At 38.3% G+C, this 12,257-nt stretch overlaps 1 protein-coding gene across 2 annotated transcripts in view; it reads left to right on the top strand.

Annotated features, from left to right (window-relative positions):
* The window catches only part of TRPS1 (transcriptional repressor GATA binding 1), a 165,043-nt gene that overhangs the window by 17,118 nt on the left and 135,668 nt on the right, over positions 1-12,257 (top strand). For both annotated transcript variants that reach the window (XM_088533291.1, XM_010220306.2), the window contains one exon: positions 3,957-4,560. In XM_088533291.1, the coding sequence (XP_088389417.1) occupies positions 3,957-4,560 (604 nt within the window). The remainder of the gene's footprint in view (positions 1-3,956; positions 4,561-12,257) is intronic.

The raw sequence follows: 12,257 nt of genomic DNA, 5'->3' as shown, positions 1-12,257 counted from the left end.
CACTTGCAGAAGAATTAAACAAAATTTTTCACTTAGAAAAGGGGCTTAATTTCCAGTCAGGGAGTCAAAACACACTAAGTGCACTGCAACTGGGTCAGCCAGTCAGATTTGTAAATACGCAGCTTGTGGTGAAGGTGTCTTGCTGTTGCAAGGACCTTTCTGTTCTCCTCACACCTTCCTTGCTTCACTCTTGCTCTTTTCTCCTAAATATTGTTTTTTGTTTTCTCATGTAGCAGATGTCCCAAAAGCACGCTATCTTACAAGCATGTGTTTCCATGAGAAGTATTAGTAAGCATTATATTCATAACAGAATTATGCAAATACAAAAAAAAAGAAAAAAAAGGAAGTGTATCAATATGACAGCCGTACCTGTAGCCGGAAGATTTTCTGTGCCCTAAAGCATAGGAATGTCTTCATTTTTTTTTTAATAACTTGTTTTGTAGAGGATGACGTTTTGTAATTCTTCAGACTCGTTAGATGTCAACAAGACTTAATTAACAACTGGCTAGCGTCAAGAATATTGCAGCCTATTAGAAATCTCAAGTGAAGAATATCAAATCCATCAAAAAAGACATCTAATCTCTCCAACTTCAAGATTTTGCAAGACAAAATCCTTATGTCTTACATCACTTAAGTACGTTTCTGTACAAATAAATAACAACGGGATTTTATAAAGGTGTCAGAACATAGCAAACCAGCAAAGGTTTGGCCAGAATGCTTTGACATTTAATCTTGTGATTGGGTCATAAATGTTTTAATGTCCACAAATAATCAGGTCTTTGATTTATTTTGCAGCGATAATAATAATACCAAATGACATCAATGACTGGTATGACATTGCCTTCCTAAAACAGTATTAAGGATGATGTGAATTTATGACTTGAACTTGCTGCTAGCTTGCTTGAATCATATATCAGCAAGGTCATAAAAGGGAGAAAGTTCCTTGCGATTTTCCTCAAATACCTCCCATTTGAACCTGGATGCATCAGTATAGTGTATTACATCTTGAAGAGCTCAGTGTTTCAGAGGATATAACCATGGTGTAGCCAAACTGTATCTATCTGTGAAGTAATGCACGAGAGTGCTTATTGTGTGTTGTGCAAACTGGAAGTTTTAAAAGTCGGTTGTTTAGCCCTGGAGAGTTTTGTACATACGTGGAATTTGGACCTTTAGAAATAGGTAGTAGATTAAAATTCTGTATAAAAAGGAATAAAACATCGCCAACTTATCCTTTGATTGCAGTCGAGTTGGAATGAAAAAATCAGAGATGAAAGCATGGTTATTTTTATCTTATTAGGGGAAAAATAATATATTTTTTTTAACTTCATTGATAGGAGATTATTACTATTTTCTGAAACAACCTACTTTTTTAGATTTGAAATTATGACTTATATTGGCCAGTTCTAAACATTAGGTTGGTCTTTGAGCTTTTGGATAGATACAGAACAAACCTGTGTGAAACAGGAAAATCTGTAGCATTAACATCAAGGATTACTTTTGTTGCATACAAGAAAAGTACTTGACCCAAACAAGAAGCCTATGCTGTTACTACGCATCTAAATCAGTGCTAGTCTTTTCCACATGATGGGAATTCCTATCTCAATTCCTCAAACAAAATAAGAAAAGTTGATTAATAAATTATGAATAAAATAAATTTTATTCATAAAATAATAAACATTTAAAATAATAAAGCTATTTTGTGCTGGAGTTAAGACTCTCTATATAATACTCCACATTTTTATGTAGCCTAATCCGTGTGGTACATGCAACTCCTGATCAAAAACATTTAGCCAGCATGCCAAAAAAAAAAAAAAAACATAAAAAAGAGGCATGTTAGGCAGAAAAAGATCAGCTGTTTGAAGGTGTGATATCTGTTGATGTGAGCCAAGTTAGAAAAGGGGGTTAGCCATTCAAATAGCCAAGTTAAACAAGAGACACTTAGGGCTAAGTAGTCTCCCAAAGGATTGATAAACTTTCACATAGGGAGTGTGTGGGGTTGAACCATTAGCCCCAAATGGTGTCTTGTTTAACTTGGCTTTTAAGATAACTAGCCCCTGTCTAACTTGGACTTCCCTGATGATATCCCACCTCTATATGGCTGACCCTCTTTATAACTTGGCTTTTTGTCTTTGCAAAATGGTTTTGATCAGATAGCACTCTCCCTTTTTTTTTTGGTTCAGAAGAGAATTAAGTTGGGTTTAGAAAAAGAATTAAGCTGCAAGAGAGAATATATTAGTGTCGCATTGAGAGACAAGCTGATTTTAATAAAAAGCTATTGTAGAATAAAAAAAAGAAAGGAAGGAACCCAGCCAGAACAGGATTTTAACCCACAGCTTTCTCTCCCACAAGCAGGTTTTGTTGCCATAAGGCTACATGGAGAATAGCTGGCTGTATTTTTTGTGTAACTGAACGAGACCATCTAGTCCCTTAAAATGAACATAAATACTGGGGATGACAAAAAGAAAGCTGATATTACACAAGGGTTAGGAGGCTTGAATTTGAGTGTGCGCTCATGTCTGCATACTGACACAACTGCAGAAAAATCAGACAATGTAAATAACATATGGTTTGTTTTTCCAACAAAAGGCAAGAAGGAAGACAAGGCTTTTCTGCTAAGTTTGGCAAGTTGTCCCTGCTAAACTCTCACAGTTAAGAAGGGACATTTTGTGTATCATTCCAGTTGCACAGATGCACCGAAAGCCAAATCCCACTCTTACTGAAGTCAGCGGGAGCTTTGCCATTGACTTTGTGGAGACTCAGATTTGGCCTCCGGAGAATTATTCCAAACAGTCAGGGTTGTCCTGGCAGTAACTGATTTCTTGTATGAGTTTTGTCCTGTGTGGATGGGTACTCAAGGCTTGTTTTTTGGTTTGGCGTGTTCCTGTGGAAGGGACAGCACCGCGTTTCCCTCCGCGGTGGTGCAAGGCCCTGAGCGCGGCCTTGAACCACTTCTGCGCTATAACCAGTTATTCCCAATAGCATTGCAAAGCTTGTAAAATGTGCACTGCTCCTACAATAGGTACAGCAAATGGGTAACATGTTGTTCTAATGTAGCGACATATGCTTTACATAATTTAGTAAGGCAGCACTTTACTTAGGCTTTCCGAAAGGGAATGGGAAGACATGTTGTTCCACGCTCTTGCACAGGTTTTTGCAAGCTCTATCACAGCTCGGTTGTTCTTTTGCCTGTCGTGCTTCATCCAAATGCTTCTATATTTGTCATGAAAATGCAGCTTGCTATGTCAGCAGCTGGCTACTTTGCTTTTCCTTCAGAGCAGCATCCTGTACAGTTGTATTAAAATGTCTGCAGAGAGCAAATAAGTGGTGTTTCTTGCATGAATCTTTTGATGCTCTGGTGTGTGCTTATCTCTAAGTTAGCTAGAGGTCCATGTGAATTTATCTTTGTCACCCGAGTATATTTGTAATTGGTGGAAAGCAAAGCAATCTTTGTACAGCCAAGTATATTTGTAATTGGTGGAAAGCAAAGCAATCTTATAAGTATTTCAACTTCCTAACATAGATATAAACTATATGAAGTGTTTTTACACAAAGAAATATATCCTGTTGTATTTAATTTTTGTTGGAAAAAAATAAATTACTTCAGTGCGTATACCACAACAAAAAGTGAAAAGTGTATTGCTGCAAACTGAGAATGAAGAATAGTACAGAATCCTGGTGAAAATTGTATGGAATTCTGAATGAGGAAGCGGCGCAGTAATAAACAATAGGAGGTTGTTGCAAAGCATGGGGGGAAAGAAACACAGTTGTACTAGCAGGATTTTTTCTGTATGTATTGTAGAAGATAACAAAGTATATCTGCGTTGTTTATTTAGAGTGAATCATATTGTAAATCCAGGCTTTTTTCCTTTTGCTTATGCATCTTGGTAGGTAAAATTACTGAGAGGGAAGGGTGAGGGGAGACTCTTAACATTAATGTGCTCCTCGTGTTCTTGCAGGAGAGTACATAACTGCTACAAATGCCGTCAGTGCAGCTTCACGGCTGTTGACACTCAGTCACTACTCGAGCACTTCAACACTGTGCACTGTCAGGAGATGGACGTCACCACGGCCAACGGGGAGGATGGCCACGGCGTTTCGTCCATCAAGGAGGAGCCAAAAATCGACCTCAAGGTCTACAGTCTCATTAATCCGGACTCCAAGCTAGGGGAGCCCCTCTCTGACAGCATAGTGAAGAGGGAGAAGATAGAAGAGAAGGAAGTGCTGAAGGACAAAGGTTGGGCTGAGAGCCCCGGCGATGATCTTCGCGGCGTGTCCTGGAGAGGAACGGACATGTTGAGGGGGAGCCCGTCATACACGCAAACGAGTTTAGGCTTGTTGACCCCAGTGTCCGTGGGGCAAGAGCAGCCAAAGCCTCTGCGGGATAGTCCGAACGTGGAAGCTGCCCACCTGGCACGGCCCATGTACGGCCTGGCTGTGGAGAGCAAGGGCTTCCTGCCGGCGGTGGCGACCGGAGCGGCGGAGAAGACTGGGCAGCTCCCGCAGCAGTACCCGGGATCCGGCGACAGCAAGTCCAAGGATGAATCCCAGTCCCTGTTACGGGTAGGAAGCTCTCATCTTCTCCTTTTTGCAATGTTGCGTTTAATAAGCATGCAAGCCATTTTCCCAGTTCCAGCGTGATGGGTTTTTTCCATGCTTGGAGGGGGGCGAAAAAAAGAAAAAAAAAGGAGGAAAACTCAAAGATTCAAGCTACTAGGGCTAAATTGGCAGGTAAATGTTCAAAAGTGTTTGCATAAAACATTGCATATATTGATGCACTATTAGTAAGCAAGTGCTTTTGCTTTTGCTATTTAGCTCTGATTGAATTTTGTTTAATCATTCCTGCTAATTGCGCAGGTTGATGATGCATTTGAAGAAAGAAGGTTTAGACCCCAGAAGGCTGCACATCTGTTATATTAAAACAACTAATCACCTCCTAAATTTTGAGGTAGTGTGACAGTTCACACTTAAGCAAGATTTCACATTATTAAATATCTAAGAATATGAAACCTGAGTCAAATATTAATAAAAAGTAACCTTTTTTTTTTTTTTTGCAAAGCACCATAATTACATATACATTTTGACACTTGTCTGGTTGCCTTGGAAGCACAAAAAAAAAGAGAAAAGGAAGGAAATTGGGTTGTAAGAAAGACAGAATATTAATTGTACCAAATAATTCCTATTCTTTTTTTGTTTTTTTTGGAAGGGGGTGGGGGGGATAAGAAAAAAAAGGCCATATATGAAGATCTTCTGCTTCACTTAAGGTATGTTTTTCCACTGTAGGGAAACCTGAGGTTAGAAGAGCTCTTAAATTCAGAGGAACAAGTAGAAAAACAAGCGTTTTTCTGTTCGAGTCATCCATGTATTTTTCAAGGGGCTGCTTCCCATCTGAACTGTTAGGAAGCTGTTACAGTAATGTTCAGTTAGCAGGCAAACTTAGGTAGATTGGAGGTCATGATCAGCTATTTTCTTTATCATCTTTCATAAAAACGTATATAACCATAACATCCATTATTGTAAGTGTGAACACGTCAGAAGAATGCAAAAGTCGAGATAAGTGTTTTATTCCATGGTCTGCTAAGATTATGCCTATGTAAATCTCCCTCTGAATACATATATAAATGTCATGAGCGCTTCTTGAATGAAGTCTGCAATGTTAAAAATGTTAAAATCATTCTAAGTATAAAATACGTCTCTACCCCTTAAAGTCTACAAGCAATTTAAGGGGACCACAGACCTTTGTGCCTTATAGGCCATGGAGAGTTACTAATGCTTTTAGCTGTATGAAAAATGGTCATGGGATGCTAAGTTTCCTACTGCAAATCTGTGTATGTGCTTGCATGCTAGTTTTATATCTTTCTCCTCTGTTAAAAGATATGCAAATATATAGGTACGTATACCTGACTAGCAGTGGAATTCATTCTGCACATACAGCACCGGTTGTACCCCACTCACTTTCTGTAGTGTCTCTTGGCAGTTTGTAGACATATTGACCAGAGGAGCCATTTTATTTTGGGATATCAGAACATAAGTAAATGTCATCAATTATTTGAAAAATTTCTGTTACAGAAACAAAAAAAAATAAAATAAAAACAAGTGAACAAAAATCTGCAGAGGCACTGGATAGTATGAAGAATTGGCTTTATAAAGATCTCAGTTTGCTTCATTGTTGGGAGCATAAAAACTTTATATATACAATGGTTTCATTTTACTGCTTATCCTTTTTAGCCATTGATGAATGGGAAAAACAATAGTGTCGTGGCTGCTTTTTATGCCCTTCTTTAAAATAAGTTTGGATATGCTTTTAATGTTCATATATGAAAATGCTAATATGTTTGTTTTCAAGTATTTCAAGTAGTTTCAGTATTTTGATCACTTGGAGGATTTTCAGAAATATGAAGTACTTTGGTATTATTTCTTATCTTCAAATAGATGGATATTCCTGTGGATCAGTGAAAAGGATCATAGAGACTTAATGCCTTTATTTTATTCTTGATCTAGTTTTTTGTGGACCGAATAATTAGATGTAATACTTGAGTCGCTAAGTACGAAGACGAAGTAACGGGGAGCTTTTTATGCTTTGTATCTCACTTGTCCTAGACCAAATTTGCAATTATTCAGGAAAAAAAAATCATTCTGGAAAAAAGGTTAATTTGTAATCCTCTGATAAATATACAAACACACACATATATATATGTATGTATGTATATATGTGTGAAAAAAAAGAGTCCTTACTATTAAGTGACTCTCACAGGATTACATGGTTTTGGGAGAAATGTATCTTCCTAATGTGAATAAAACTAGTAGAAATAGCTAACCTTATGCTAAAAACTAGGCCTTACAAAAAAAAAAAATCAAGCACAGGATTAATACTCACTTCTGGAGTCATATAATGAATTCTCTTGCAAAATACTGTATCCCAGGACAACTGGTGTCTAGGAAACAAAACCTGTAATAAAATTACTGTAGACACTCAGTGGATAAACAGTGTTAGAAATGGACTGAAAGCCTCTAACACATCTCTTTGCTCGTACTATATATTCAGTATTTATAGAGTGCTTCTATTTATTAAGAATGCTTTGTAATGATTTAAACGGTTGCAGTAATAACATGTAGATTTCCTTTTTAAGATCTCTTATTATGATGTCTGGGGGGAGGGCAAGAGGAGATAGTGTTTTTCACACCTTTTTCGTATATAGAGAGATTAATATTGCAAGTCAGTTTTCTAGAACCTGAGTTTATCATAGCAGTTATTAGCATTTTAATAAAATATCAAAGAGCATACAGATAAACTAGGGGAAGAATGACAATCTACAATTGCTCACATAATTCTGTTATGAATTCTGGAGAATAGTAAACTTTGGTAAATTATTTCAAGTGCTTTTCAGCTTTGTATGTTCTGTAAGCTGTTTTTGTGCTGCTTTCTTGTTTTCCTTCAATGCCTGATGCACATGCTCCTTCCCCAGTCTGTGTGCAACAGTAGGTTATTCATGGCTATCATTAGGATAAGATTTTTATTTCTTCTGCATGGCTAAAACACCTTTCAGTTGGTGGAGACACTGCAATGGTAACGGTTGAACTATGTGTATGTGTGCTCACGCGCTCACGCATAGGCAGCGGGCGCCCCTTTTCCCCGCAGTGAGAGGTTGCAAGCTGTGTGTGTGTAACGGAATCCTTCTCAGGGGCTTGTTACACTTCTGTGAGGAGCTTTCATTTATTTTTCTTATTAAAATGTTTCCAGCAGATGTACTTACAGCAAATCTGTGTGTTTTGCAAATGGGAATTACAAAAAAAATGTACCTCAGCATGGTACAATGTAGACATTATTTCTGCTTTTCCTCAGAGTAGCTGATTTTATAGTTTGAAGATTTGTTGATACTGGAAAGTCTATTCAGATGCAAAAATGTTCTCTTTTTTTTTGAGGGGGGTAGCACATTGGCAGCCAGCAGACTCTGAACCAGGCAGATTGTTCAAATGCTTTGACAATGCTGATCCTGGACAGCAGGAACTTTTTGCTAAACTGATTTTAAATGAAGTGTCTGGTTTTGTTATGTGTGGACGCGGTAGTAGGTTTTCCACAAAATTTGGAATTCCAGCCTGAGCCCTCAGATCTGTATGCAGGCCTAGTCAGCCTAAAGCTATGGGCAAACACATTATAACGTAGCCAGTACAGAGGCAGGATACCACCGATGAGTGTGTCCTACAGCACTGCATGTGCCTGAAAGGAATATAAAGATGCCTGTGAATTAATCATAATTTATATAAAACAAGGGGAAATGTATCCTGTCAGAGAGAAAGAGGGAGGGCTTTGACAATTGCAAAGATATTGGTGTATTTTTATCAAAGACAGATTTCAGGCTACTATTTGCATGTGTAATTGAAGTTATATTAACATGTGCCACAGGCATTTTATATGAGGGGTGAAGGATGAAATTAGCTCTGCATTTAAACTGTGAATGTTTTGCACCATGCGTGATTGGACTGTTTACAGGAAATCAGGGTTTTTCAAGAAAATTTCCATGTACTGTAACAAGAGTTAGGTTTCAGCTGTGGTATTTGCATTTCTGACCTTTGCATTTCTCTCTAGAGCTATATATCTTCAAATTTAGGAGAGAGAGGAAATCAGGAAAAGTTATTCTCTCTTCTTTATTTTGCATTCGCCTATGTGGCTGATTAATGGAGTTTACTTAAAAATAGGTAATAAATATATAAGGAGATATCGATAAAAATAGATGTAATTGATTTATTATCAATTGATTTATCAGTGCAGTAAATATCAGCAATTTTCTCTAGTACTGAATTACTATTTTCCATGATAAAATATTGGCTCCTGTTTTCCAAAGTGTTAGCTGCCAGCCTCCTGCAGTGCAGTGGGAATGCCGAACCGGCCTTTGTGATTTCCAAAATATTTCTCCTGTGTTTATAAACACTAAATTCTTGGCCAGCTGGATGACATACCTTTGAGGTAAAACCTGCTGCTCTCTGATGTTGATATTGCTGCTGCCTTTAATAGTAGCACAAGAAGCAATAGCAGCAGGTTCAAGTACACAAAATATTTTCTTAGCAGTGGCAGTGGCATGAGGCTTGGCTAAAATGTAGTTTGCCTGTGCTCACTGCAGTGTGGTGGACTGAAGGTTTTTGTGTGCTTTGCCACCCCCTTGGTTAGCAGCATTTTAATGGCGATCTACAGCATTAAATTCAAAGGCATGCAATCGTATCATGCATATTTAGGTGGGTGAAGATCTAGGATACTGCAGGCCACTTTAGGGGAAAGAAGAAAGAAAAAGCAGCTTTTTAAAGAATAAACATCTGAAATACTTTCTGTGTAGCTGCATCTCATTTTTTTCCCATTTCCTCTGACTCTGTTAGAGATCTTTCAGGAAGTATTTATAGTCAAGGCCATTCATTGCCATACGGGTCCTCTAATTAACTCAGGGGAACGCAGCAGGCGCTGTGTCTTACTAATGCACAGAGCTATGTCAGGTCAAAGAGCTGCCAAAGTCTTTCAGTTTTTTAGAAGCACCTGTTTCCACAAGACACCATGTGTGTGCGGTGAGGAGGGGGGGTACTTTTTAGATATGACTAACTGTGACTGCATCCTGGAAAGCTGAAATAACCGTCCAGCAAGGAAAGTGGCAAAACAGGCAAAATAGTGAATCCTATTCGATTAGAAACGGTTTTGAGGTTGTGTGTTTCCTACGCAGCAGCAAGCTGGGTAACATCCCTGTGCTGGTGAAGGGGTTGCAAATGGAGACAAAATCAATTTCCAAGGAGTTGGGAAACAAACATATACTTGTCTCCTTTTAGTAACTACTGCAACGAACCTTCAAGAAATCGAATGTTTTTCAGGACTCAGCACGGCAGAGCGATCAGATAGGGCGAGAAAGTGACTGACTAAAACACCAACTGCCCAACGCGGGAGGAGTTTCTGGCGCTCCCATGCCCGGCATCCCGGTGCGTCCGCGGGGGCTCCGTCCCCGGCCCTGGCGAGACGCCCGTCCCTTCTGCGAGCCCTGGCCATCCCCATTGCCCAGCGTGTCGACTGCGCCGGGCTGGCTCCTTTCCAAAATGGGCTGAGCTTCGCTAGAGTTTGACACTCTAGGAAGCTTGATGTTGAACATTGAATAAAAATACAGCTACATAGTTCTGTATTCCTACCAGTACCTAGCATCAGATGATGCTGCAATGACTCTCTTACAGCGAGGTGGGAGCTTAAGTTGTTTTTAGAAATGGATAAATTCTGCCAAGTTTTTAGGAAATGCACATTCATGTCCGAGGGTAAAACTTCCTGCTAACTTGCAGATTTTCAATGGAAAATTAAATTTCATAGCTGGATGCAGGCAAGGGTTGTTCATAATTCTCTTTTTGCCTCAAGGAGCATGGTGTTGAGCAGCAAAAAATGGTGTGAAGGTATCTCCAACATGGGGATGTGTGGAGCTGCTTGCTGTGTTGGGTTTCAGACACAAGCACTTTGGTTATGAAAGACACAATTAATACATTTGTCCAGCGGAAGGATATTATAGTAGACAGCAAATGAAAGTTTAATTTATTGGACTCAGAATGGATCACCATAATTATAATTGATTTGAAGGAATCCAGATACTCTGCACATACAAGCAAGTTCAAAATGATAAAGAGTTAAAAACAGATTTGTGAACAAACAGTGCACACACGTGTTCTGTGATTTTTCCATAGATGTATCTAGGGATTAATACTCCCAATTAAAAATGACAATTATGGAAAATAGTTCTATTATATGAACAGCTGTGTGCGGAAACAGAAATCTATACATGAAATAGGCAAATGGTTTAATGGCACTTTTTTGTGTGATCTTAGCACTCCTCAAAATATGCATAAGCTACCTTGGAAGTGGTCTCAATTTTAAGATCTGTACTGTAGTGCAGTTGATTTAGTGAACAATTTCCTGCCTAATATAATTCATTTACTTCTCATACCAATTTCTGTTTTTAAAACAAAGTCTTATAATGGCGGAATTGTTCTGTTGTTGTTTTTCTAAGCATTTTTCTAGTAGCTTTATGCATTTTTGGGAATCTTATAAGCTGTGTTGCCTTTGTGAAGAAAATTTTAAGTGAGAAAACAACATGAAATGTATGTACATAAATATATGTATTCCACACTATATGATACATTGTTTATTTAAAGTTCAGTTAAAACGATAGGTTCAGACTGAGCCTCATTTTTGCAGAGACAGGAGAAGGAATAAGGACAATTTTCCTTTTTGCTCTGAGTGCAGTAGCAGGTTTCTGAAGGAAGTGGCTTAGTGGCAGCTTAGGCCGTACAGCCCTTTGCAATAAACGAGAGGTCGCTAACCTTGAAATGAAAACTTGAAAGCTTTGCTAAGGTTGTGTATTCCTATGCTGCCTGATTTTTGCAAATGTTATTCTTAGACTATTCTATATAGTATAACATAGTATAAAAATATAGCGTATGAATGAAAGCCCTATGTTGCTCTCCCTGGCTTTCGGAACTTTTTTTAAAAAAATAATTAATTAGAACTTTTTTTTTTCTTCTACAGCAATGTTTATGAAAAATTGAACATCAAAATACTGTAGTATGAGGAACTTTTTTTCCCTTCTTTTCCCTTCTCTTCTTCTTCATCTTTTTTTAATATTGCATATTTTGGGGTTTTTCTTTGGTAATCAAATGAAATTCTCTAGAAAACCAATGATTTTTTGGAACCCTCCAGCTTGTTTAAACAACAAGTTCATTAAATAAGTGTTACCTTGTCAATCTGATTCCTCCTTAAGAGCCAAATCAAGGCCTTTCATAGAACATCAAGCATGAACAGCCAGATCCACGGCCATCCTAAATCAATATTACTCGTTAACTTTACTGGGCATTAGCATCTTGCAGAAATACCAGAGAAATAGCATCTTGCAGAAATACCAGAGAAATAGAAAATAGGCAATGGATTCAAATCTAAGCTTTGTTAAAGTTGTTCCTTTCTCCTTCAGGCTGAAAAGAACAGAAAGCAGGAACTTTTTTGGAAAAGGGTATTTGTGTTGACCTCAATTTGGTTTGTGTGCCTCTGATGTGTTTAGTGGCAAGCTACACATTTTCACTTATGGGAAGACGTCTTTAACAATGTCTTCAGCTGCAGTCTTTAATCATGTCAAGTTGCCTCCAGCGCTTGCTGAGAGTGAAATTCCACCCCCTCCGTTTTCAGATGGGTTGCAGTATCGGCTGCTTCTCCTCGCAAGACAGTCTGTGATTTGAAAATTAGGTTTAAATAAAAAAAC

The sequence above is a fragment of the Tinamus guttatus genome, unplaced genomic scaffold, assembly GCF_059628265.1.
Source record: "Tinamus guttatus ecotype Peru unplaced genomic scaffold, ASM5962826v1 Tinamus_guttatus_pri_ptg000492l, whole genome shotgun sequence".
NCBI classification, from domain to species: Eukaryota; Metazoa; Chordata; class Aves; order Tinamiformes; family Tinamidae; genus Tinamus; species Tinamus guttatus.
Note: the sequence above shows the minus strand (reverse complement) of the source record. Positions and strands in the feature narration are given on the sequence as shown.